The sequence below is a fragment of the Falco punctatus genome (genome assembly GCF_963210335.1).
Source record: "Falco punctatus genome assembly, chromosome: 10".
Taxonomy (NCBI): Eukaryota; Metazoa; Chordata; class Aves; order Falconiformes; family Falconidae; genus Falco; species Falco punctatus.
In genome coordinates this window covers 8,358,012-8,385,700 of record NC_137590.1, presented here as the reverse complement: position 1 = coordinate 8,385,700, position 27,689 = coordinate 8,358,012, and the positions used below count along the sequence as shown (strand labels likewise).

The following is a 27,689-nucleotide window of genomic DNA, read 5'->3' as shown; positions in this document are numbered from 1 at the left end:
CACTTCTTTTTCCCCCCAAAGAAACCTACACTTTGCATACTCCCTTGTGATCAGAACTGAGCCACTAGTTCTTTCCAGAATAACCATCTCTATTCTATGGCCCAATTAGTTTTGTACAAATCTCTCTTTATGCAAAAATTACAGATGCATTTCAGATGCTGTACTCCTGTTAGAACTTTGGACGTTAGTCTGGGCAGATTGGCTAGAATGATCTTTCCAAAAAGCCATTTTAATAGAAAAGATCCTTGAAAGTTTGTCTCTCGTTAGCCTGACTCGATGCATTTACTTTTTTTTTTTTTTCTAGTTCTGATACCATTCAGGTTTTGTTCCATTTTCATTCATCCTTATCACTGTTCTTCTACAGAGTTCTCCAGATCCTTGAGAGCTGTCTTCTATACAGCAGTCTGGCTTCCTCCTTGAAAATGTGCTACAAGAAATGCAGTTATAAATTTGCTATGAAAAATCATCTGCCAAACACCACAGGCTTTAATGTTAACTCCTTTTTCTTTCACAGAATTTGTGCACATCTGCTGCTAAAATGTTGTAACAAGGGAAAAGACTTTACACATGATTTCTATCCACTGGAAGTAGCACTCAGATTTAGAATCAAAACTTTTGCCCAAGCCCACAGGTTCACCTTGCTTCAAATAACTGAAAAGGAATCAATTTCTCAGGTCAGGGGGATGTGTGACATAACATCTGTTATTTAGCATTAGAAGGCTGGATATTACAGAATTATTGCTACTGTTACCTCTTATGTTTCAGCCTCTTGACGTTAAAGAAAGAAAAATGCAAACACAGGTCAGGCATTTCAAACAGGTCCCTCTGGTTTCTAATTCCCAAATGCTGAAACCCACCAGAAGCCTCCACAACCAGCCTTAAAAGGTCTTGAGTTACGACTCTCGGCACACACCACAGAGAATTAATACCTACTTTAAGTCACAGCCTGTAATGTTTTCATTTTCCTCTAAATTGCAAGAGATACGACTCTCCATTTATAAATTCATGTAACAGTTTCCTCCACGAAAGACTTAAGATTATTACTGCTAGAACCCATGGTTTGTTATAATAAAGTAGGCAGTATGGTTGTTCTCAAATACATTTTACTAAAATATGCCTTTTTGACTACTCATCATAATAGTAATACTTTGGTGTTGTTTTATACAATGCAAAGATTAGTCAAGGCAAGCGGCTTTTTCATCCTCAGGGAGTAAAGGAAATTTGTATCTTAATTAATACAAGAAGATAATTCCTGTGCTTAACTGATGAGCTGCTTCTGTTGAGAAACTATTTCTGTCTTTTCATCCGGTTCATCTATGAGAACTTTTTAGGTATGTGTAGCTCTTCATTCCCGTTAATAAAATAATGCAGTGAGACTGCGGATATGCAACTACCACAAAAAACAGGGACAAAACTTACGAAATATGTCTTTGTACTTGCAAAAGGGAGGCCACGTACCTATTTTTCCTCTCACCTCCTCTTCACCTCTCTATCTCTGAATTCTTCTAAGCCCTCACAAAAACATTTTCTAAATGTTTTACAAACTTTCTGGACACAAATTTATGTCTTATTAGCATTTTACCTCAGTTTCCCTATACAGGTCAGAGAATACACTTTTTTTTTTGCCAAAAAATGAGGATGGATGCCTCTGGAAGTTTTTAACAGAACACACTTGCTGTAGGTGCTGTTATTTCCAGCAAGCACTTCTCTTCATAAATACACAATGCTGCTACAAAGAACTAAACGGATGTTGACCAAAACAGTCTTGTCAGCATTGTCTTGGCAATTTCCTATGATAGGCTTAATAGTGCTACTGATCAGCTAGACATTAACAAGTTGTTGGGTTTTTTTTAATCACTGCATGCACTGTTTCAATTTTTTAGGCAGTTAGGAGAATAAGTAAAAACTTTCAGCCCTGGATTCCTGTGTTTTGTCATTCTCCAGGCTGTAAGTACTAATTAGGAGTCATTTGCAATCATCACATGCACAATTAAGTAATTATTTAATAATGAGAGCTTGGAATAACAACCAAGAAACACATTTCTTTCCATTTCCATGAACAGTTTCACATTTTTATAAAAAATAAACAAGCATCTACAAAAATACAGGATTATTTTGAAGAAAAGTTAACATTAAAAAAAGCAACATGGTATTTCTATCCCCAGGTGATAGAGTCATTACACAAAGAAGATGGACCCCTAAAGAATTTACTATGAAAATTTGTATTTTTTTTCACCATTTAAATTTCTAATACTGAGGGAACGTTGGGTCAATTTTACTAGCCCATGCCATGAGCCCCCCTTTAATATCCTTAGCCAACACAGAACCAAATTCTTTGACAGGTAACTCCTGCAGAATTTTTACAGCCTTCTGGGAATCATTTCCTAATTTGCAAACAACATATACAGGAAAAGATGTTTGGCTGTTAGTCCTCTGCTTTTCTTCACAAATTCTTTTTTTTAAGTATTCCAGATATTCTTCATCTTTTTCTTCTAGCTTACTCAGAGGAATGTGAACAGCATGTACCAGGTGACAGATATCCACCTCTACTGGCGGACGAACATCTACTAAAACATGAGGAACTTGCTCATCCAACAATTTTTTGTATTGCTCTACAGATATCCTGTCTTTACTGGATAGCAGATGTAAAGTCTTACACTTGTCTGTTGCAGAAGAACCACAAAATGCCTCATAATCCTGCAGGCAAGTGACAGATGGATTGTCACCACAGACATCACAGTCTGGTTTCTTTGGTCTTAACTTGATGTTGCGAAATCTCCCTTCACGGGCATCAAACATCAGCATGAACTGACTGAACGAGGAACCCATTCCCGAGACAATCTTCAGCACCTCCAAGGCCTGGATGCACCCCATGATGCCAGGCACAACACCCAGCACTCCCCCATCCGCACAGTTAGTCACCGTCTCTGGTGGAGGGGGCTTGGGGAAGAGACACCTGTAGCAGGGCCCTCCATGGTAGTTGTACACGACTAGCTGCCCCTCTAGGCGGAGGGCACTACCAGACACCAGGGGTTTGTCAGCCAAAACGCAGGCGTCATTCACCAAGTACCTGGTGGGCACGTTGTCGGAGCAGTCGGCGACGACGTCGTACTGCCGCACCAGCTCCAGGGCAGTGCGAGGGCTCAGGGCGCCGCAGTACGGCACGTACTGCACCGTGGAGTTGAGCAGCCGCAGGGCGGCCGCGGCAGATATGGCCTTGGGGAGCCCTCGGCGGGCCTCCCCGTGCAGCACCTGCCGGTGCAGGTTGCTCGTCTCCACCACGTCGTGATCCACCAGACCGAGGCGGCCGATGCCAGCTGCGGCCAGGTACTGGGCCAGGGGGCAGCCCAGGCCGCCGCAGCCCACCACGAGCACGGAGGAGCGGGCCAGGCGCAGCTGCCCCCGCACGCCCAGCTCAGGCAGCACCAGCTGCCGGCTGTACCGCAGGATGTCGGCGGGACTCAGAGAGGCCTGGGCGGGCAGAGGGGGCAGATCGCCGGGAAAGGCAGAGGCACCGTCCTCTGTGGCCGCGGCGTCCCCCAGCAAGACGGTGGCCAGCCGCTCTCGTAAGCCGCGCAGCTCCTGCTCCCGCTGGCCGATCTCAGCGCTCAGCCGCGCCGCCTCCGCGCCGTCCGCCATGGCTGTTGGGGAGGGCGGATGGCCGACAGCCGCGTCACTTCCGCTTCCGGCCGGCTGCCCCCGGCGCTTCCGGCCGCGCCGCGCGCTCTGATTGGCTGCGGCGCGTCCCCGCCGGTTCCGGGTGCGTCAGCGCGCCGACATGGCGGCCGGCGGCGCCGACAAGTTCTCGGTGCTGCTGCCCACCTACAACGAGCGGGAGAACCTGCCCCTCGTCGTCTGGCTCCTGGCGCGCACCTTCCAGGAGAGGTACTCGTCGCGGGGGTGGCGGGGTCCGTCCCGGGGGGGGCGAGGGGGCGGCGGGGCCCGTCCCGGGGAGGAGGTCGCGGGGATGCTGGGGCCCGGCCGAGCCCCGTCCCCGCTCCCGGTCCGGCTGCGGACCGCCGCTCTGCGGAAGCGGGCGAGCCCCGTCCCCGGCGAGGGGAGGTGGCCGTCGGGGCTGCGGGGAAAGGCCGTTGTGGCAGCTGTGGGGTCCAACGTCCCCTCGGGCGGGCCGGCGGCTGGTGGGGAGCGGGCTCGGGGGGTTGACCGCCCGCTGTTGGTGTTCGGCGGAGCTGAGGAGTCGCGGAGCTGGGCAATGCGCGTCCTTAAAACGTACGAAATACCGACACGGCTCGGGAGGGCAGTAACGTTACCCAGTGCCGCCGGGTACATCGGGGGTCGTATGCAGCCAGGTGTACCTCGCCCGGGTTAATTAGGGAAACGAATTACTCTAATCGGAGGTCTCACGCGTGCTCTGATCCCTTCTGCACCGGTTCCTGGAGAAAGGGGGTGAAAGCGCAGCGGCAGTTTTAGCTTTCGAGGAGGTTTATATTGCTGCAGCGTGCTGTGAAGCAATTGCGGCTTGAGACCTGAACAGCAACGCTGAGTCCCGATTTATCGAATTTATCCGCTGTAAGCACAGCCCCGGCTGTAGGAACGACAGCAGCACGTGTCTCCGGCTGTCGGGAGGTCGCTCTGTGTTCTGGTCCTCAGCTTCACGCCTTTCATAACGCTGTAGGTAGTGAAATGGGGTTTTCCATTTGTTCATCTAAAAATAATTCTCATTTCAGTGGGAACAGTTTTGAAATTATCATCATAGATGATGGAAGCCCAGATGGGACACAGGAAATTGCTGAACAATTGCAAAAAATATATGGATCAGATAAAATAGTGAGTTTTATATTCTCGGAGTTTTTTGTCCTATTGTTTTCATATTTATTGTATTGAAAAGTACTTGAAGTCCTTAGAAAAGTGGAATGGAGTCCTGGATTCTATGCTTCTTTAACATCCTTTAAGTTATTTAAGTTTTGCACGCCACTTTAGACAAATGTTAATTATGATCGTCATACAGCTGCTTAGCAGCATTATGAGCTTATATGCCAAATCGTGAATTAATGTTTTCAGTACTTTGTGCATTGTTGCGTGCTATTGAGTAACAAATAGTGGTTGTTCATGTACTTTGTGCATGCCTAAGAAAAGATGAGGTTTGGATAAGATGTAATTTCATTCTAAGTGACTGCAGTAATAGGGGAATTGGAAAGATGAAAGCTAGTCTGGTCTTGTGATTTGTTTTTTAATCTGTCTAGTTGCATTCCTCAATAACAGGACTTTTTTTTTTTTTTTAACCCGAAATAATTTTCTTTGTTTCCTAAGTAACACCATTGTTCTGGTTAGTGCTCAGGAGTCATCATCCAAATAATTCCATGAGGCTTCTCACTTCCTATATGTCTACTGAATATTGTATGTAGTTGACTTAATGAGAAGCCAACAAGTCCAAGGAAGTAGAGGAAGAATCAAAGTGATTTTTTTGTTGTTGTTGTTGTTGTTAATGTTCAAATGTAACTATTTATTAAAGGGGGAAAAAAAGGAACCAAAATAACAGATAAGCAGAAGCACTAATGATTACTAACTCCTTCATGTCCATGTCCTCCTTCTAATTATATTGCTTATGACCCCTTAGACAATGCATCAAAATTAGTCAAGATTTAAAAGGGAGATTTAAAATTTGTGTGTGAACTACATTTACACGACTACTTAAATATCTACTCTGTCCTCCCCAAATGCTGACTTACATCAAAGGCATTTTAGGAAGAGCTGAAAGTTAAATTACTGTCATGATGATCTAAAATTTTTTTTAGATTCCTCTTTTGTTAGTGGCAGTGCCCCTTCTCCCCCTGCACTTCATATGGCCCTGCAGGAGCTGAGGATACTTGGCGCAGGTTTAAAGTTTGGTCGTTCATATTCTGCAAGATTAATAATACTGCTGCATGGTCATTACTCCATGGGTTGTATCTATATGCACATGAAAATCTTGAAATTTATATTCATTACTGAAAGTATGCTAAATCACTTTGGGAAACTTGCTAAAATATTTTCTGTTAGTGTTTGTCATTCCTTAAAAGTAATGGTGCTGGGGAGACTGTTGTTCAGATTTGTAATTGTATTCCAGATAATGGAATTTGAGGAAATCTGTAGTCATGAGGTGGTGCTTTTAATTTTGTTTTTTACTGCAGAACTGTGAAGTAAAGCTTAAAAGGGGTTTGTTTTTAAATATGACCTGATCAAATACTGTTTAATGTAATGGTTTTTCTCCTGTTGTTTTGACAGATAAATTTATTTTTCTGTATTAACTAGACTTCTAAAAATGGAAAGTGCATTTAAAAATATTTATACCTTGAAAATGGTGAATTTTAAGGTGTCACTAGAATTAATTTAAAACTGTACTTCAAGTAATATATGTATCTCTTAATATATCCTGCAGCTTTTAAGACCCAGACCAAGAAAGCTGGGACTCGGTAAGTCCTTATTAAGTCTGGTTAGTACTAAGAAAAGAATTTTTTTAAAAGAAAATTGAAGCCTAAAAGCAGAAACATATGTTTTCATCAAGTTTTTTGTAAGCAAACAAGCTTAAAACCCACACGTATAATGATCACAATATACTTCTAACAAGTTCCCTAAAACCTTAAACCGCAAGACTGTGGTCACTACAGTTCTGTGCAACTATGTTTTCCTGTTGATATCACGCTGCTTCTCTCCCTCCCCTGCTGCATTCCCTGGTTACAGAATGAGTGATCTAGATTGAGAGAAAATGTAACTGTTTACAAGAGCAGCTGCTATGTTTCCGTGGAACCTACTGATCCAGAGGGGGCAGTGGTAACTTGGGTGCAATCTGCCCGTCTGTAGGATGCTTCAAAAATTGGACCATAGTTTGTGCAATCTCCAGAGAGGGCTGGGATGTTTTTCTGATGTTTAGATAGAGCTCTTCACTGTTAACCATTTCGATGTGAGTTATGACTATAATTAAATTTAAAAAAATACATCTGACAGGTGTCCAGTAGTCAAACTACTGAAGTATTGCCTCGCCTATTAACTGACATGTGAATTGAAGAAATCTCACTAATTTAGTAGCCAATCTTTCGTTGCAGAAATCTCACTAATTTGGGAGCCAATCTTGTACCACAGAGATAGATTATTAAAACTTGCATGGAAAGATGTGGGACTGCAGTTTTATGGCTCTGATGCCATATTTTCACAGGATATGTAAATCAGGCTTGTCATTATTTGCTTCAGAAAAAAGCAGATATCCTTGAAAGTTGTAAAAGACATTAAAAAGTGTAGTATGGAAACTGTCGTAAAATAAAGGGGAAATATTTCCATCTGTGAAGATTCATGTTGTATCCTTATCCCTCTTCTCTTACAACAGGAATGGAGAAAATTATAAAATGCAATACCTTGTTTGATTTATTGTTAATCAGTATCTACCTTCCTTGCTAAACGTTTTGGCAACTCCCACTTCCATGTGCTGGTAAAACATTTGAGGTGTCTAGTGTACCAAGTCCTGCAGCTAACTTCTCCGGTCTGCTGAACAAAAATAAAATTCTAATTTTGATATTGAGTTGCCTAGGTAAATTCACTTTTCTATACTTTTTTTTTTCTACATCTCACATTCATCTAAGAAACTCCCAAAAGCTTACATATGTTTACATTTGTTTTCTGGCTTTTCATCCTTTGTACTAATTTGATCAGTGTTGTGGATTACAACCAAGTGACCATACCTACTAATCACGCAGAATACACAAATCTGTGATGCTCCTACTGTGTAACTGCAAATGACATGGAAAAGAAAGGAAAGACAAGTTGTTCACTAACTGCGAGTTTAGTCACCTGTGACACTGCTAAAGACATCAGTTGAGGGTATTTTGTTTTCAGTTTTATTTATATCTTCTGAAGTTCGTAGAAGGACTTGGGTAGTTTTGATCAGTGAAGGGCATATGCTAGTTTTTAATCTCTGTTGTGCTGCTGTACTATCTTTGGAAGCAGTACTGTCTTCAGAAGCTATGACTGTGATCAGAAATTCACGTTATTGAGGAAAACTAACAGCGAAACTTGTTCCAGCTCTTACCGAGATAGCTGCACCAGTTCACACAGGATGAATAAAATGCAACACAAGCTAAAGTAAGAAGGAAGAAAAAAAAAAAGCTGTCTTCAGATTAAGTATCAGAATATAGTTCATGGTGTCAAGGAGAACAACCCAAAATCTATATACCACTGGTACTAAATTCAGAGTTTATAAGTCAGGGGTTTTTTTTTAATCATCAGTGATTATTTTGTTGTCTGTCCTGTTTCTCGTTTTCTGTGGCACTTCTGAAAATGATATTTGGAATAGCGATCCACTTAGCACATCGTGTTTCTCTGTGCATATCTAGTGCAGTAGGGTTTGTCAAGGTTTACATTTATAAAATCTATTGCTGAAATTGTAGGGAAAATGAAAAATCACTTTGATGTTTGACCACTAGTATCTTATTTTAAAATACATTTTAGGAGTTTTTAGTTCATCCTTTTCTAGTAGAGATTTCAGAAGATAATTGAAGCCTGTGGCTAGAAGATCGCATATATTAAAATAGTGAGGGAAATTATTTCTGTGCTATTTTTGTCAGGCACTGCTTATATTCATGGAATGAAGCATGCCACTGGGAATTTTATTGTTATTATGGATGCTGACCTCTCTCACCATGTAAGTCTGTATTTTATGTACTGTGGTTTTAATCTGTTAAAATTCGATTTTCATTGATTCTCCCCCCTACCCCCAGCATCCCTTTGTCTTTTCTGATGGCGTTTTCCTTCCATTTCAGCCAAAATTTATTCCAGAGTTTATCAGGTAGGTGCCGATCGTAGTATGAGAGAATGACTGAACGTTCATTGTTTTGTAGTAATATTTGGGAGCTTTATATTCTTGTATAGCTGTCTTAACTGTAGTAAGAAAAGTCACAAAGCAAGAATTCAAGTAAAATTGATTTGACCTCGTTAGATTTGTCCCAAAATAATCCAGAAGAATGAATAGTTCCTAACTGGAGCAAAAATCCTCAAGTTTAAAGTATCAGAGAGCATGTGTGGCTAAGTACTTCTTTTCCTTGTAATGGCTGTTCAGCTTTGAAAAGTGCATGTATAAATGTCACTTTGTAATGCTAATGATTTCATCCTGTGTGCACCTAGAGATATTGAATAGAGGACCCTGTCCTCAATTATCAGTGAAATACTTTGCTCCCTTTTGCCTTCCTCTTACACTTCTGCCACATTTCAATTTGTGAGAAATGGTCAACAGGCATTACATTGGAGGCTAAGGCTAGTAATCTGTATAATTCTCAACTTTCTTGCTTAGTAGTACTGAAGACCTAAAATTTTAGATGAGATTCTGCCACAGTCAGGCATGGTATGGACTAAGGATAGTTCCAGACTTCTTTTTTTTTCTTCTTACTATGGGTTTGTGTAATTTAAATATTTAAATCTGTATTTAAAATCAGTCTGTCTTTTATAATAGAGAGAGGCTTTAAAAATGCATGTAGGTCTTTATAAATTATTTATGAAGTCTATGAAATTCTATGACATAGTTGGTAAAAGGTAATCATAAAATTCTTTGAAACAGCTCTTTATAAGAGTACAGTTCACAGGTTTTAAAATGCATAATGCTATAACCACCTTAATTATTGCTTTCCTCTCTCCTCTACTTGTTCAAAGGTTTGTAAAATACAGATTTTGTACTAAGAGAGTGATTGTTCTTATTTTGAAATTTGTACCACCTTCATACAAATATTCTTCCTGTCTTTCTGATAAAACCAATTGCTTATAGAAAGCAGAAAGAAGGCAATTTTGATATTGTGTCTGGAACAAGATATAAAGGAAATGGAGGAGTATATGGCTGGGATTTGAAAAGAAAATTAATCAGGTTAGTATTTTTCTAGATATTTACACACAGATTTGTTATTTAGAAATAATAATTCCAAGTACTAACTCGGTCTGTGTAAGCTGAACTGAGTCTTCAGTTAATAGTACTGGGTACTGCAAAATTGTATTAAATAATAGGAACACGCATGATTTGCAGATTCTTTGGTTAAAATCCACCAAGAAAGAATGTAATTACATGACTAGGCTTGAGAAATGGATTGGAACAGCAGACAAATCTACATGGCATCAGGTTGGAAGTGTCTTTCAGCTTCATCATCCAGAGAATGAGCTAAGACTATGATTCTTGTGTCAAGTTTAAAAGAACACATCTAGGTAGTTTTAATAGCTATAATGGTCCTTTCCCTAAAGAGTAAATCAGTTGCTAAACCCCTCTGTTGAGGCTCTGATTTGTCATAAGTTAAGAATAACCTGACATGATCAATGTCAATAAATCATTACTAAGACCTTACTGGAAACCAATTACAGTGAACACTAGGGAGAGGAAGTTTCACCCAAAAGCAAAGAGGAAAAAATTCAAGGTCACATAAGCATACAGAGGCTGGCAGATTGGGTTTACAGGGACGTACACATTTTGAGGAAGTAATCAACAAGTTTCTGCATAGTCTGTCTTTCTTACACCTGATTTAAGAGAATAGGCACAAGCTAGTGCTGGGTTATATGTTACGGTAAAGAATTAGGAGCAGAATTTGTGTTACCATTATGATCTGGGGATGGTACCATAGGGACTGTATTTGGATTTCTCCTGGTTTTTAATGGCTGGAATAAGTGCTCATCTTTTTGTCACTCAAAATAAAATATAAGTCAAAAAAAAGGGAAGAGAGCTAAACGGACATTACAGAGGAATCCTTTTACATCATACTGGGCAAGACGAAAGACTTGCATCTCTTACCATAGTGTAATACAGCCCTCAGCAAGGTAGTCATGACTGGCTTTTTCGTCTCACGTTTTCCATCAGTGGAGCTTATTCGTTGCCATACTATGAAAACAGCGTAAACTAAAACTGCACTTTCATTTTCCAAATCCATGTCTCACGTTTGTCCAGGAAGCATTTTTATTCTCAGTTTACAGTGGATGTTAGTCAGGAGAAGAATATTGGTTTGAATGTTGTCAGATGCATTTATTTTATATTTTATTAGTGTGTAGTCGTACTGACAGTTCTGCCATAAAGAACCAAACTGTAAACCTGATTTCTAAAAAAACGATTTCTCCTTCATAGTGAAGTTCAATAACCTACTAATCATTGACCTTTGAAAAACAAAACCTTGGGTTTCGATTTCAAGATTTTGATTTAGTAGTCAAATCTAGCAGTGAAAACATTAGAAATATTGTTTCATATTAAGCAATAAAGAGGAGGGGGTCTGCTGGTATAATGATACTTATTTTCTAGAAATTCTGCTTGATCTTTCGGAATTGTGTACTGAGCAACTTTGACATTCCATGTTTTCTTTCACAGTCGTGGTGCCAATTTTCTAACTCAGGTTTTGCTGAGACCAGGTGCATCAGACTTAACAGGGAGTTTCAGGTATGGGTCTGGTTTGCAATTCATAATGTTTATTTGAAATTAAGAAACTGCTGAACAAGGAACTGGAGTAAGAACAGACCTTACTGAGGACTATGAAATGTGTTTGGGAAGGGTGTAAGAAATAGTAGACTAGATTGCAAGAACTGTTGTTCTTATAACTTTTTAAAAGTTGGGGTTTTTTTAAATGGTAATTATATGAGTGAGTGATTACAGCTAGGATTCCTACACACTACCTTGATTTCTGAAGTTCAGAAATTGTGCTTCAGGTTTCATTTTCTTTGTAATCCTTTACAGGTTATACAGAAAAGAAGTCTTACAGAAACTAATGGAAAAATGTGTTTCTAAAGGATACGTCTTCCAGATGGAGATGATTGTTCGGGCTAGACAGTTAGGATATACTATTGGAGAGGTATAGTAAAAGTTTTGATAAGTATATTGTGCTTTCATTTAAATGTAGATACAGATTACTGGGAGCATAGGAATTTTTGTGCACTTCCAAGAAGATTTTCAACTTGTTATAAAGGAATTACACACCTAGAACTCTGGTTTTCCAGGTGAATACCAGATCCACGATTCCAGTTACTTATTCCCCTGGCTGGTACGCTTCCTGGATACTTCCCTCTTCCTGTTGCCATCTCTTTAGCTAATACAATTTTACAATTGTATCCCACTTCAAAGGAGGGAAAGAAGTCAAAATACACCATGAAGCTGAGCCTTTTCTTTCCTCCTTCATGTTGTGCAGACACCTCTAGTAAGAATCAGGTTGCTGAAGAAAACAAAATTATTTGAAAACACCTATTTCAGATCTATTCTGTTTCATCTTTTATTGCTTTGTTATTTTCCAGCTGTCACAACTTTCTGGTTCAAAACTTGGCATGGGCTGTCTACAGTCATTGAAAAAGAGCACAAAACAGTTGTGAGATCCTGTATTTCCAGCAGTCTGATTTCTGCCTTTTATATTTCATTGACATGCTCTTGCTGGTGTCTTTAAAGATGATTCACTACAATTCTCTCTACAGCCCAGTCTCAACCAGTGCTGCTTCATCATTTTCCTGACTGTGACTTGTCAGAGAATTCTGTTGCTGGTGCTTCTCTCTCTCTAAACCTTAGGTATTGCATTTCTCCGTCAACATTGGGTGGAGTATTTCCAGACAATAAACCAAGCTCTTTTCTTCCACCTTTCTTGTTTATGTAGCGACATCACTATCCTTTCTGTAGCTGGGGTTTGACCCTAATTTCTTTGCTGTTCACATCCAGCTGCATGTGCATGTTGCTCTCCAATGTTCCTGAATTAAATCCTCACCTGTATAATATTCCGATACTGAGACCTAGGGTGGGATGAGGTTTTATTTGCTATACATTTTTAAAACAGTAAAATACATTTCTCTGGCTTTGAAAAAATGCAGTTCTGGGTTGCTTATACTCTTCAGGCTGCTGCCACAAATAGCTTTTTTTCTGCCTATTATTTAATCCCACCATTCATTTATATTTATTTACATGCCTCTACTCATTGTATGGCATCAAATACAAGTGTCTTGCTGTTCAAGGTCTGATGGGCAGCCTTCACTAGGCCTAATGGCTCCCAGTCAGCGTTGTGATGTGGGCTCTATGTTGTGATGGATCAGTTATGCCATCCTCCACAATTCATCTGTTACGTTCTCATGTCAGCATCTTCTTCCCTTTTCCACTGGTTTCTCACATGTGGGAAGGGTTCTCTCTAACATCTGAAAGGTTGCTTGGTTATTCTGCTTCAGCCTTGTCTTTTAAGATTTCCTTTGTGGTATTAGTAACAAACCTGTCAGTGTTCAGATTGCTGACACGTGCCTGTAAAGAAGACTATTGTATTTTTGCTGTTCTGTGTATCATCTCTGTGTTGTATCTTCCTGAGGTAGGACAGTTTTCCATTATGTTTCAAGTACATTGATATGGTATTTCCTGATCAATACTTAGGATATTTATAAATTTTATAATTATCCAAATAGTAATACTGACATTTCATAAGAGGTGGCACTTGCATGTCTAATTCCTGGTTGGCGGGTGCTGTCATTCTACAGGCAGAGTAGGAGGTTTTATGCTGTTGTAAAATGCAGATACAGTTGTGAGAGAAAAATATTTCTGAAGCGAAGTTGAAAATGAATATTGAGACCTGCCAGTCTAAAAGGAACAAATGGATGATGAGATGAACTGACACAAGCTATACCTAAATAGTTTTGTATGCATCTGTTTCATTTTGCTGTACTTCTTTATCATATGTGAAATTTACCACAGTGCATGGAATATACCCTTTTTGAAAATGCTTCCTTTAAGACTGATGGTAGGACTTTGTGTGCAAGAAAGGTATAAAGTCCTTTCTTAAACACAGGTGATTAATTCCTCTACTGAAGGGAAAGAGTGGATACCTCTTATTAGGTGAGATATTAACCATTCTTGCATCACTGGTCAAGAAATGTCGCTTCTGACATCCTGCACCGACTACATGTTCAGTGATTTCTATCCATGCTCTGTAGGTCGGCTGTCTGTAGTTGCTAGGATGCTTACTGAGACATCAAAGGGACCCTGCTAAGAAAGCCAGAGTCATTGTTGAGTCTTTTTAGGTATCTTCTTACCCTCTTCTTGCCCTCGGTTTTCTTCTGACATGGACTGATCTGCTAGAATTGTGAGAAATCCTCAGGCCTGGCTCAGATGCAAGGGTGTGGTGATTTTTTGTGTTCCATTTGCCAGATGATTTCTGGTTGAAACTGCCAGCAGAACGCTAAGCCAATTTTTTAATGACTTTTGCAAATGTCATTCTTTATTTTAGCCCCTGAAGTATTTCAACTTTGCATACAAACATATGAGAATATTCAAGAATTTCCATATTCGGTGTTGGCAGAATGTCCTGTCATATGTCATTTGTACGTGGTCAAATTACTGAAAAGCAGTATGTTCCTAACATTTTATGAGTAGTGAACTAATCTGGAAAGCATGATCACTACAGTAAGGAAATAAAAATTAGTGTTTGAAATGCCTTTTAATCCTGTAAATAATCTATAAAAGTCAAAGACCAATAAAGACAGGCATTGCTTGTAAATTATGCACTAATTGCTATATTCAGATGTCATCTCTTAGCCAGTGGTGAGGTTGCGCAGAACGCTGTTTCATGGTGGCAGAAGATTTTTGACTTCCTGTGGCATTGACTTAAAGGTTTTGAATTTAGCTCATAAGGAAAGTGGTGAAGGTTCATTTTAAGCCCCGAGGCTTTTAGTACACAAGCTATTAAGTTTGTTCTGACTAGTGTATCATCCAGCCGCTGAGTAATGCCTTTGGATCATCTTTAAAGGTGATAAACCAAATAATTTCATGCTCCCCAGCTATGGGGCATTATTAAAGCCACTGGTAAGAAGAACTGACATGAAGCCAATCTGGTGCTTGCCTTCTTCCCATGTCTAAACATGCTGTATATCAAAGGCCATTCTTTTGTTTACAGAATTTCTGATTATTTAGGTTTTGAACCTTAAAAATAGTTTTGCTTGTTTCAACAGGTTCCTATTTCATTTGTGGACCGTGTCTATGGAGAATCTAAACTGGAAGGCAATGAAATAGTTTCCTTCTTAAAGGGGCTCTTGACCTTGTTTGCTACAACGTAATAGTTTATCCTAAATCAACTTTTTTTTTAGAAAAACATTTTCTGACATCTGTGTGGTTTTGATTATATAACAGCAGAAGTGTGGTAATTTGTGGTGACCAGAAGACCTGCTATAAATTAACAATGAAATGAACCACCATTAATAAACTCTGAATATGTTGTATCCCAAACACTCCTCTTGAAATAAATGAACTGTATGTTAAACTAAAAACTAATAGACTAGTGCTCTATTCTATTTTTGTAAAAATGACAGTCTTAATAAAGAAAACAAAGCTAAACTATCTTTTGCATTTAGAAATTAATCATTATTCAGCAGAAGCTAAAGATTATTTTGAAATAAAAGCAAGGACAAAAAAATTTACAGAATTTGTCTTATATTTGTTCTGTGGTTTGCAGATAGCATTTCAGATATATATCAATTAGTTCCCTTTCTTTCCTCAGCACATATCTGCTTTAAGATACATGTATATATATAGAACAGTTTCTACAGAACTGATAATAGGTTGTGTAGTTTAAGAGGACATACAGATGAGTATAGTGATTTGGTTTTTTGTAAAATTCTTCCTAGACTGGAAAGAGGGAGTATTCTTTGGATAAGAAAGAGAATTGCGTGGAATAATTTTGTGTTCTGTGTGTTTGTTCAGAAGCAGATTATTCCCTTTTCATATTTTCTTTAAAAACTAAACGTTTTTAGAATCTATAAAAGAGGAGTAGGACAGCTGCAGTGGTTTGACCCCGGCTGACTGCCAGGTGCCCACAAAAACAGCTCTATCATGCCCGTCCTCACCTGGACAGGGAAGACAAAATGTAACGAAAGGCTCTTGGGTTAAGGTAAGGACAGCAATTACTGTCATGGGCAAAACAGACTAAACTTGGGGAAATTAGTTTGATTTATTACCATTCAAATAGGGCAAAAAAAAAACCCTACGCTCCCTCACCCCTCCCTTCTTCCTGGGCTTAACTTAATTCCCAGTTTCTCTGCCTCCTCCCCCTGAGCAGTGCAGGGGAACAGAGAATGGGGGCTATGATGGTCAGTTCATCACACATTATTTCTGCAACACCATCCTCCTCACACTTCCTTCCCCTCCTCCAGCGTGGGGTCCCCCCCATTGGAGACAGACAGTTCTCCATGAACTTCTCCAAGGTGAGTCCTTCCCATGGGCTGCAGTGCTTCACAAACTGTTCCAGTGTGGGTCCCTTCCATGGGGTCACAAGCCTGGCCAGCCACCACTCCAGCCTGGGCTCCTCTCTCCATGGGGCCATAGGCCCTGCCAGGAGCCGGCTCCGGTGGGGGCTGCCCACAGGTCACGGCTCCTTCGGGCACCCCCTGCTCTGGTGTGGGACCCTCCCTGGGCTGCGGGGGGGGATCTGCTCCCCCGTGGGCTCCACGGGCTGGGGGCACGGCCTGCCCCACCGTGGGCTTCACCAGGGGCTGCTGGGGAATCGCTGCTCCGGTGCCTGGAGCACCTCCTCCCCTCTGCTGACCTGGTGTTCACAGAGCTGTTTTCTCTCACGTATTCTCACTCCTTTCTTCTGCTGGTGCAGATATTTTATTTTTCCCCCTTATTAATACGCTGTCCCAGAAGTGCTACCACCGTGGCTGGTTAGCTCAGCCTTGGCCAGCAGCGGGTCCCTTTTGGAGCTAGCTGGCACGGGCTCCATCGGATGGGGAGGGAGCTTCTGGCACCTTCTCACAGAAGCTGCCCCTGCAGCCCCCCTGCTACTAAAACTTTGCCATGCAAACCCACTACATCTCACCCAGCTTTAGGGTACCAGAAGGCCCAATTCACCTCACTGAAGTCGTTTGAGAAATTGTTCTTTGACAAGTAACAATTTGCAGTGCAAAGCCTGTATTTGTTCCTGATCCTGATTAACGAAATACAAGCAGAGTAACGCTGGTTTTTGTTTTGTGGTTTGATACAGCCAGAACTCAGAAACTATGAAGCCCTTGAAATCAAATATGCACTTGGGGCAGGAGGGAAGAAGTAAGGAGGAGGATGAAATTATTCTGAGAATGGTTTTATATATGTTGGAAAATACGTCCTCTCTTTTTTTTGGGGGGGAAGGGTAGCTCTGTCCAGAGACCTGTATCAGAAAATTAATGGTAGGAGAGGAAAAGCAACAAACTTCTTAAAAATCATGCCTGTTTGGTTTGTATTTGTCTGCATTCCTTTAGTATACTGGATACAGTTGTTAATATTAGAAAATAAAATTTGAGAAATCTGTACATAAATGATAAATTCATATTTCAGATAGTTATTTGTCACACTCGGTAACAAAAATAATTAAATCTAAAACAAAAGCTTATTTTCTAGTGGACTACTTTAGAGATATTCCTTTGTTCTTTAGTGAAATTGTACAGATTCTGATATTATTCTACTTTTCTGACTATTCAGAGCAAATGTTTAACATTTAATTTGCTTTAAAATAACAAAATATGTAGCAGTAGGTTTTTGAATCTACATGTAACTGGATTACAGTGACTTAACTGTACATTTTGTGACATCTGCCTGTACTTTTCCAGCAAATTCTATATAATTTCATTTGGTGAAGGCTAATCAGATCTAATGATACGTACAGAAATAAATCTCTGGGTCTAAAGGGCCACTGAAATCGCCAGTGAATAGATTTCATCTATTTATGTTTCATTTGGAGGTTTCATGTCTAAAATCAATGTTTTAAGTTGAAAATAGGTACAAAGTTTTTAAGGACCAAATAGTTAGGGGTTTAGATGTTTATTCAAATTTTTATACTACTGAAAACCGTTTGCCGGAATATAAATTGAGTCTCAACAAGATCATATTTTTCTCAGACTTTTATGTAACAATATATAACTGAAGTCCATAATATTAGTTATTCATGATCTAATTGCTGTGAATTAGGGTCTAGCTTTTAGAGTGTGCATGTCTACTTTTTAATTATGAAAATTACCTGTAAATTTCCTTCATTTATTTATGAGATCATGTTTGGAGGAAGGTGCTTTTACATCTAAATTAGGATCATAACACATGGCATGTTTTATATGCTCCAGTATGTGAAAGTTTGAAATGTGACGAGGCTATATTCATTTTTTAGATAAATGAGTAATACTTCCTATTATGCTTAAAGGTAATGGTATTTATCAAGAAAGAAGTACTATAAGGGAAAGAAAACAAGTGCTTCATGGCATCAGAACAAGAAGACACTCTTCCTGAAACAAAAGGTCACAAGAGTGAAACTGATTTCAACAGCCTGCACCCAGCTACTTGTAGAAAGCACTACTGAAAGGAACTAATACATGGATCCAGGGAAGGAAGCAGAATTAAGAACCTACAGGCTTCCCCTGGGTTAGTGGGATATATATACACACACATATTTCACAATATATACTATGAAAACAATCGGGGCGGGGGGGGGGGTTCCTGGCAAAAAAACATGTATTTCCTTAAAAAAGGGGACTGGGCTGCAGATAACTTGGTGAATGTTGAACGTACTTTCAAAAGTTGTCTTTTGGTAAGTTTTAAAAGCCTGAACTTGAGAAGAACTAGCTGTTGTTTGGGCATTTGACCCTCCGTGCACTTGTAGATGGGAGAATCATAAAATACTATACTGTTAATGCTGAGTTAGGAAAACAATCTTTGCCCAGAACTGGCCTAAATCACCTCTTCATCCTTTCCCACAGCTCAGCCTGCTCATTCCTTTCCAATGAGTTTCTCCACTAAGGTGACTAAAAACATGTGGTTCTAAATATTCCCTGTCCTTGAGCACTCAGATCTGGCACTGTAGCGCCTCACCAGTACTTGAACAGTGTTCTGTATATTGGAAAACATTGCAAAAACAAGCTCTAAGTCTGCTGACCTTTTCTCTCGCATGCACTGCTGTGAGAGTTCATGAAAAATAAATATTGCAATACTGTAACCGGTGTTCAGAGCTCTAATAGAGGTCCCTCTTTGATAAAGCTAGTATCTTCTCAGCAAATAGTGGGGTGAAACAGCCATTACTTAGTTCTAGTTAAACTGTTTTTTACTTTTTTTAACAGAAATTCTTTGAGTTACATGAATATGTCCCCAGCTTCTTTTAATCAAGCCTCATTTGTATTTGAAGACCACCTATCTAAATTCTTAACATAAAGCCAAAAAATTTAAAAGAATATGTATTGTAGGGGAAGAACAGCTTATAAGAAGGAAGTTACACAGTAATGGCTATACTATCTCTTAACAGTGCTCAACAATGGATGCAGCATGAAAGCAAGGAAACACAGCCAGTATCATCTTTGCCCGAATACGCCAACAGTCAGTAATACAGGGTCTTCTGAAGCCAGAGGTCAAAAAGATCTGTACCTTTTAATTTTAGTTTTTTCTAAGGATTTGATTGCTTTTTGAATCCATTTAAAGCTTTGGCTCCTACAGCATCCTATGGAATGAGCTTAGCAATTTTAATACACGTGTTTTGTGAAGTACTTTATTTTAAGCTTGCTGTCTGATAAGTTCATCAAATGTTCTCAGTCAGTGCATTGAGAGCAGCCCTGTGGAGGAGGACTTGGGGGTGTTGGTCAGTAAAAAACTGAATATGAGCCAGCAATGGCTGTTTGCAGCCCAGAAAACCAGCCGTGTCCTGGGCTGCACCAGAAGAAGTGTGACCAGCAGGTCGAGCGAGGCGATTCTCCCCCTCTGCTCTGCTCTTGTGAGACACACACCCCCCCCCCAGTGCTGCGTTCAGCTCTGGGGCCCCCAGCGTTAAGAAGGACACGGACCTGCTGGAGCAAGTCCAGAGGAGGCCACGAAGATGGGCAGAGGGCTGGAGCACCTCTCCTGGGATGAGGGGCTGAGAGAGCTGGGGTTGTTCAGCCTGGAGAAGTGAAGGCTCTGGGGAGACCTTACAGCTCCTGCCGGTACCTAAAGGGGCTGACAGGAAAGCTGGCGAGGGGCTTGTCACAAGGGCATGTGGCGATAGGACAAGGGGGAATGGGTTTAAACTGAAAGAGGGTAGATTTAGGTTAGATATTAGGAAGAAAATCTTCACTGTGAGGGTGGTGAGACCCTGGAACAGGCTGCCCAGAGCAGCTGTGGCTGCCCCATCCCTGGAAGTGCTCAAGGCCAGGCTGGATGGGGCTGGGAGCAACTGGTCTAGTGGAAGGTGTCCCTGCCCATGGCTGGGGGTTGGAACCCGGTGATCTTTAGGGTCCCTTCCAACCCAAACCATTCTATGATTCTAGCATTCTATGTTCCCTATTTCTGGTTTCCCATTTTCCTTTTCCTATTCTTCTATAGACCCTGCTTATCCCCTCACCATATTGTCTTTTTTATTTTCTCAGACAGAAGCCACACCACACCTTGCTGTGCTCAAAATGTTAGTGGCAGGCTATAGTAGAATAACAGTTCTACTATAATCCTGAGAGATCAAGTGCCTAGGACTCCATACAATGAATTAAATATTCACGTGCTAGGGATCTATAGTGGCATTTTAGTTTTCCGTTCTTCCTTAATACCATTGCGATACTCTGCTTGCCTTGTTTTGGCCACCACAAAACACTGACTTGACATTTACAGAGAATTTTTTATTTTATGTCCCTGGTTTTACAGTTCCACATAAATCAGCTTTTCTTAATTACATCCATATTCATTTCCTATGAAGGCACAAATACTCTGCTAATGCACTTTCTCTATTATACTTTCTTAGGAATCTGTGTCTGCAAGCACTCAATCATTTGGCAAGAACAGGAGCTTTAATTCCTTCCTGGCTTAAATCAGTATATATCATGGATATATTTGGTTGGGCATGGTTAAGGAAGAGGGGGAAGAAAGTAACTCACATTTTGCACCAGTAATATTCACTTTCCCCTGAATGGCAATCTGATTACCTCCACTGGCAGACAGGCAAGGCTCTGGGAAGATCTCTTGTTCTGTTATTGTGGGCTACAAATTCCATGTGATGGATGAAAATCTTACACCGCGGGCTCAGTTGTTCAAACCCATTAGAACAGCCAAAGCATGTGCTAAACTTCAAGCATGCGACCCCAACAGACTGGTAGTTAAAGATGAATGGGTTGTGGAGTTTTGCATGGCATATCATTAAGCGGATCCTTGACCCAAGCCTGGTGCTTGCTGTCTGGTTTGGGAGTACTTCTGAGTGCACATCCCCAGTCAGAGCTCTGCTGAGTGACTTAAGCAGCCCTGTATTAGTGTGAAGTTTTTTATCAGACAATCTGAAGCCCCGGCTGCGAGACGATACACAAAACTGGGGGCTACTAAAATTGATCCTTCCCCTTGTCCAAGGACTTAGCACCTGATCATATATACTATATGGCAGGTGGAGTGTGAGCACCAGTGGTCTCCTCATGCCGCTAACACCCTCAGTAGCCCTGCCTCAGGGATATGCAATACAGGTTCATACCCTGAGGTATGGATTTTCACTCTTAGTCATGCAATGTTTAGGTATGTAATTCATGAGGTCAGGCAGTTTAATCCCTCTGACCTAGGTCATTATGATTATGACTATGATTATGAAGCTGGGACAACACCTTCAGACAACCAAGGCCTGGTTTAATGTATCCTACTGAATGTGAAACAAGTATCAAAATGAGATCCCTAGCTTTCTGGGTCTTGTGGGTGAGGATTTGTCTGATCTGAGATTGCAGGGAGTTGGCTTCAGTTTTGGTTTGTTTGGTTTTTTTTTAAATCTGAGCCTGCAATAAAGATGTACCTAGCTGCCAACACAAGCACTATAATAAAACATATTTTTCCAGTGGACTGTGTAGAAAGCCAACTGCAAGGTTGCACAACCTTCTGAATATCAACAGTACAAAACAGTGATGACTAATCAATAATATTTATTTAAGGGTCTATCAAGATTCCAAATGTAAGCATGGATTGAAATCTTGGCACAAATGAATTAAATGACAGATTGCCTACTGAGTTCAATACATTGATGACTTCAGCAACAGCTTTTCAATGATTAGCATTCCAGTCTTGTAGGCAAATTTTAACATTAGTGTCAGTACAAACAGGGTATGCGCAGACAAGAGGATTGCTAATCGAACTTTACCATTGTTTTATGACATACTATATCCAAGATGCCATGCTGTAGAAGACATGAATAAAGAAGGTAATCACAGAATTTCCATAAAGCACAAAAACTTTCTGAGCATCATTTCTTCCTCTGTTCCTGCCCCGTTTTACCTTCTTTCTTCAGGCATGGTGGCCATTTATAAGTTCTTACACACTGTGATTGTTACTGTCTGGGGGAAATATATTGGGACTGGAAAGAGGGAAACTGAATTGCAACTTTTAATCCAAAATAAGACCTGAAAACTCAGCCCTTGAGAGAGGAATTTCAACAAAGCAGCAGTAGACAAATATCATAAAATGGAAGGTTATCCCTGCAAGGTTAGTTGCACTGACTGTTCAACAGAAATCGGGATAGATGGTGCATCATAATATAAAACCCCCAACAATAACAAGAAAAAAATCCAAATATCAAACAACCTCGTCTTTGGCTCACAAACTTCTTCCCTGTTTTGACTTTTTGCAAACATGTCACACTCCTAGGAGGTGAATCCAGACAAAACTACAGCTGAGAACTTGCTATTTCCTGGGAAGCTGAGGATGGTTATCTAGCTCCTAAAATGCTGTGCTCTCAGGAAGGGGAAGATCTGAGCACTAAATGATACTTCTACTTTTGTTCCAGAACAGGAAAGATCTTGACTGAGTTCCTACAGTCACTGCATGAGAATGCTTTGAGGTCTCCTGCCCCACTACTTCTGTGCAACTACTGGGGGGATACCCAGGAAGAAAATAACCAGATTGACTTACTACATGGTGAATTTCGTGTCATGACTGCAGCGAGTTGGAGAGCTCTCGGTTGTAGCCCAGTTTTTCATTCTGCTTGCTCTTGCAAAGAAGGCATATGGCAGCACTTCCGATGGGTGCATCCTGTCAAAATAGTTATATTATTTATTGTACAATGCAGAGGAGGTAGAAAAGACAAGCTGCTGGAAAGTGATACGTTATTGAAATACTGAATTTAGGTGGGTTTTTTTATTTTTAATCAATGTCTTTCACTAAGTAAATCCTATCTGAATGCTGTGTTTCTGAAAGCGCTGACAACATGTAAGACATCAATCCTGTATCCACAGAAAGGATGTAGTTTGTCATGGCAGTACAGCATCACCTCCAAAGGACATGATACTTGACTGACCAGCTTCCATGTGAAATTTAAGTATTGCTTGTGACAGATTAATTTCTTATTCGTCTGACTAAGGGATCAACCTTTCCTTTCAAGTTATCCCAAACTAACTAAACAAACCTGTCTTAAGCATCTCTAATCATAGGCCTGCTCATTATGAGTAGTATCTTCTTAAAAAAAAAAAAGGAGAAAAGAAGGAGAGTATTCTGTGTCAAAGGACAGTTTTCCCCTACTTTCATCTTGATACAGACTGACTTTTGTTCTTCCCGGTGACTGTTCCCAAAGTCATCTTCATGGAAGAAGGCTAGAGAATACTGACAGAAGATTGAGTGTCTAAACAGCATAGGAGCTGGATGACTTAATGGGTCTTAAAGATCATTGTGAGACCAGTGATCTTAATACTGCTGGGGATTAATTTACCTGTGTTTATTATACAATTAGTTGTGTTAGGTGCTTAAAGCCATTGATAGTTGCTTTAATTATTTTGTATTTTAATAAAGCCCAAACATAGTACTGCTGCTAAACTAGTACAGTTATGAATCTGGGCACAATTTTTACCTGAATCAGTAGCACAACACATGTTCAGTTATACCTATACCATTTGGGAATGTTAATTGTGTCCCCTCTGGTGTTAAGCGTTTAGTCTCTTACAGTGCTATGATTTTACTGATTCTTCTAGTGGCCATAGTCTATTGTGAGAAACAATACCCACTTCTGTAATATAAATAGTACATTAAGACTACAATCATCAACTTTTATTTTGTTTTGTTCACCTCACTCTGTACACACAGGAGAAAAATGGTCTCAATGCCTTTTCTCCTTCTTCTCCACTGCTTTATTTTTACCTTTAAAATCAATCTTTTCATACAAATTTTGTATTATTCTCATCTTTCTTTTTTAACTTGCTAACTGTTGACAACTATCATACTGTGCAAACCATCACGAAAACTCTCACTGAACAAAATGACAACAAGATCTTGTCCATCATTTGAAGACTGCTTTCCACATGTACTGTCTCATCTTTCCCCCAAATTTTTTCAGCTCTGCCATTGCAGACTTTACCCCCAAGCAGGCAATGGCTCATTTGCTGAAACCTCTGCTGCTACATTATCTTTCTCTCCTGTTATTCTCTCTCTTGCCTCAAATAACTTTGCCTGCATCACCCATCTTGTTCACTGAGTGGGTATTTCCACCTCCTGATTCTCTTCCTTCTATCCACATCTAATTTAAGTCCATCTCACACCAAATTGCAGTTTCTGAACTCTTCACAAATTGTTTTCCTTACTCTTTTTGGCCCAAATTCTGGACTGGGTACCACCATCATGGCTGGAAATGCTGTTTCCAGCTGGAAATACTTTGATATTTTGGATAGTGAGGAAGTGCTTAGAGGACTCTCTTTATCTTTAGCAATTCTGGCTGCCAGCCTAGCTGGCCTGCAGGCTTCTTCTGATAAGTATCAAGAAACTACAGCAGGATACAAAATTACTCTGATACCCAGAATTCAGGCCATGGAAAGATGTCCAAAAGCTTGTTCATCTCTCCTTGCCTGGATCCCAAATATTTCTGTTTGTGCTATTGCATCCTTTGCATGTATCTTCATGTTAAACATCTATCAAATACAATTTCTATTTCCAATTGCTTTATCATGTTACATTGAACTCAGTTCCTCTATCCTTCAAACAATTCTCACCTTTGTCTCAAATTCAGCCCTTAAATTAAAAGGCTTGTGGGTCACGTATTTGTTTTTCTGGTGCTGTTGTATTTTTACACGTTTTCCTGATACTGTTGTATTTTCTTAGAAATTCATTTTCTATGTGTACTAAATAAATCCACGCTAGAACCCTGAAGTGTGGTGGTGACACAGTGAGTTAAATGGGACAGTCCTTTCCAACCTTGCCCATCTTCCAGCCATAATAACCAAATAAGTCTTGCAGACTCAAATCCAAGTCAGTATCTGCCAACTTCCAGTTCTCTTTTCTGTTACCAGAGTTCATTTTCTCAATTAAGCATTCTTCTATACAACCAAAAGCATCATATGGATGTACAACTCACATTAGGTGAGGTGATGAAGTAGTTACTGTTCTTCACTCCAAACCTTCTAGAATTGTTTATTGTTACTGTTTGTTTTCTTATTTCAGAAAGAAGGAAAGTGTGTAACAATGCTGTATTAAATGTGCTGCAAACATTTCTCCCTTTCTTCTAAAATTTTAATTAATTTTAAGAAGAAAACAGAAGTCTGACCAGTAAGAGGCAAGTTAGGGAAACAGAAGTGTCTTATAATGCACAACTAATAAGTGATGGCTAAAAAGTGGTCAGTGGTAACACATAAGTTAAAAAGTCTTGAAATAGGAAGGTGCCAAAGTTTATTTGGGGTTGTGTTGTTTTAGTCGATAGCAATCAAACTGGCTTACGTGGCCATGAAGTTAGTTGATAGCTTCTGAATATGGTACTGACTTAACTGCGTTTCAGAAATGTTTTCCAACATACTTTCTTAATTGCGCCATCAAAGAAAAGTTATCTACTCTTGGAAGGCAAACTGAAGTTATAGAAAAAACGAAGCAGCTTTCTTTGCTTTCTTTAATTGCGACATATTTCACATAGGTGTATCACAGGGAAACTTTTAAATACCTCAGTGCTGGCAGCCCTTTTAACGCCAAAGCACAAGCTTTGTTTTTGCAGGTAAGTGTTGCCATTTTGTTGCCATTTCCACTCAGCTGTAAAAGGACTCTTTCCCTGACGTACTGATTCTTACCACCGCTAATGTGAAGACAGTATGAAAGTACCCGGTGAGATAAAGGCGTGATCTGTAGGCAGTGCCGAATGGCGTGCTTCCAAATTCTGCCAAACTACGTAGTCTTAAAGCAAGCTAACAAATACAATAAAATGTCACTAAATTCTTCATAAAAGCTATTTGTGTGAATTGTGAACACAGCGGTGCACACATTTTCAGGCTATCAGTCACTTGAAAACGCAGGAGATCCTTGAGTTTTATGAAGTCTAAGTAATTTATGACAACTTTTCTATGCCTTTATACTTCAGGTGATGATTTGGAACCACGCACTTAGTTAAGCCTTACAATACCAGGAAAAAAAGTGCCTTCACTTCTGGTTCACATGTCATCCTGAACCAGAAAGGTTTTGAACTCTGAGGATACAATTACGCTTTCCTTTGTCCTTCTAGTGCTTGTGTATTTTTGAAGTAACAAAAGCCATCGTTCCCTTTCAGCTGCAGGATTTTTTACTGTGCTATAGAATTGGGCCCTGTTCGCTGAAGAGATCTTGAGCGTGTTTGTCTTGGCCCACAAGGAAGAGCCGCATGCGGAGCCTCGGCACAACCCAGACACGACTGCTCTGCAGCCACCCTCGCGCCGCCGATGGCCGCGTACCGCACGCGTGGGACAGCGCGCAGGCACCGGGCTCACCGGGAACGCCACACGCGCTGGGCCCCTGCAGGCCTTCGGTGCATCGGGCCAAAATGGGAGAAATTCAGGTTTCGGTGAGCGGCGACGTGCAGAGTGGACCCGGCCTCGTCACCTCAGCAACCTCCCTCATTAGCCTCGTGGTGGCTTGTGCTACACCTGCAGGCTGCGGCCCCCACCAGCTGCTCACGGCAGCCGTCGCCTCATTCGAAGCCTCCCCGGCTCGGGCTGCAGAGGGGGCCGGGGCCGGGCCGGGAGCGGAGGGGTGCTGGAGCCGGGCGCAGAGGGGGCCCGGGCGGGCCGCCGCGACGGTTGAGGCGGCTCCGGCCCCTCGGGCTGCGCTGTCCATGGTGTGAGCGCGGTGTCCACGGGGCGGGGCGGGGCGGGGCCGGGGCGCGGTCCCCGCGGGCTGCCGTTGCGCCGGTGGCCCCGCCCCGCCCCGGGGGCGGGCTGCGGCCCGGGCGGCGGCGCGGTGGGAGCGGGAGCGCCCGCCCTGAGGCGCCGCCGCTGCTCGCCGCGGGACGAGACCGTATGCTCGCGGCCGCGCGGTCACGTGCGCGGCACCGCGGTCACGTGGGCGTGCAGCTCGCCAGGCGCGTGCCCCCGCCCCGGCGGCGGCGGCCCCTCAGGACAGGATGTAGTCCCGGCTGGGGGCGGCGGAGGGATAACCGGGCGGCGTCGCCTCCCTCTCCGGACCCAGCCGCAGGGCGCGGCGCCTCCTAGCGGGCCCGGGGTAGATCCCGCCGCCGCCGCCTCCGGCAGCTCGCTCCGTCCATCTCGCGAGAGCCACCACCCCCCCCCACCGCGCTCGGCGCGGTTATGTAACCCGCCCGCCCCTCGGCCGCCGGGGCGCGGCCCGCAGGGCGGGATGGGGGCCAGGCCAGCGGGAATCCACTGGGGCTCGGGCCCCCTCCCCCCCGGGGCGCGGCCCCCTCCCCTCCCGCCGGACAATGAGTCCCGTATGCTAATGAGAGTCTCGCGTCACTTCCGCTCTTTCTCGGCCGCCATCTTGGCCAGGGCAGGTTCTGGGCAGGAGGGACCCGGCTGTATTGTCTGCAGGGCGCCCAGGGAGCCCCCCCCCGCCCCGGAGCCCCACACCC

General features: G+C 41.9%; 2 protein-coding genes and 1 long non-coding RNA gene across 4 annotated transcripts; 1 reads left to right on the top strand and 2 right to left on the bottom strand.

Moving 5' to 3' along the window:
- Positions 1 to 1,154: 1,154 nt before the first annotated feature.
- MOCS3 (molybdenum cofactor synthesis 3) lies at positions 1,155 to 3,720 on the bottom strand. The gene has a single exon (XM_080405107.1). It carries the CDS (start codon positions 3,637 to 3,639, stop codon positions 2,248 to 2,250), a length of 1,392 nt encoding a protein of 463 aa, XP_080261233.1. The 5' UTR covers positions 3,640 to 3,720; the 3' UTR covers positions 1,155 to 2,247.
- An 8-nt stretch (positions 3,721 to 3,728) lies between these two features.
- DPM1 (dolichyl-phosphate mannosyltransferase subunit 1, catalytic) lies at positions 3,729 to 15,287 on the top strand. Of its 2 annotated transcripts, none has more exons than XM_080405109.1 (9): positions 3,729 to 3,885; positions 4,689 to 4,788; positions 6,380 to 6,413; positions 8,556 to 8,632; positions 8,751 to 8,776; positions 9,746 to 9,841; positions 11,315 to 11,383; positions 11,678 to 11,792; positions 14,905 to 15,287. In XM_080405109.1, the coding sequence occupies exons 1-9, from the start codon at positions 3,779 to 3,781 to the stop codon at positions 15,007 to 15,009; spliced, it is 729 nt and encodes a 242-aa protein (XP_080261235.1). In that variant the 5' UTR covers positions 3,729 to 3,778; the 3' UTR covers positions 15,010 to 15,287. The 2 variants fall into 2 exon arrangements, with proteins under 2 accessions (XP_080261235.1, XP_080261234.1); XM_080405108.1 differs by having other exon boundaries at positions 8,709 to 8,776.
- A 3,119-nt stretch (positions 15,288 to 18,406) lies between these two features.
- Positions 18,407 to 27,473, bottom strand: LOC308070698. Its single transcript, XR_013930809.1, has 2 exons — positions 26,593 to 27,473; positions 18,407 to 22,918 (listed from the first exon to the last, which is right to left on the bottom strand). It is a non-coding gene; the product is annotated as an uncharacterized lncRNA (long non-coding RNA).
- Between the last annotated feature and the right edge of the window lie 216 nt (positions 27,474 to 27,689).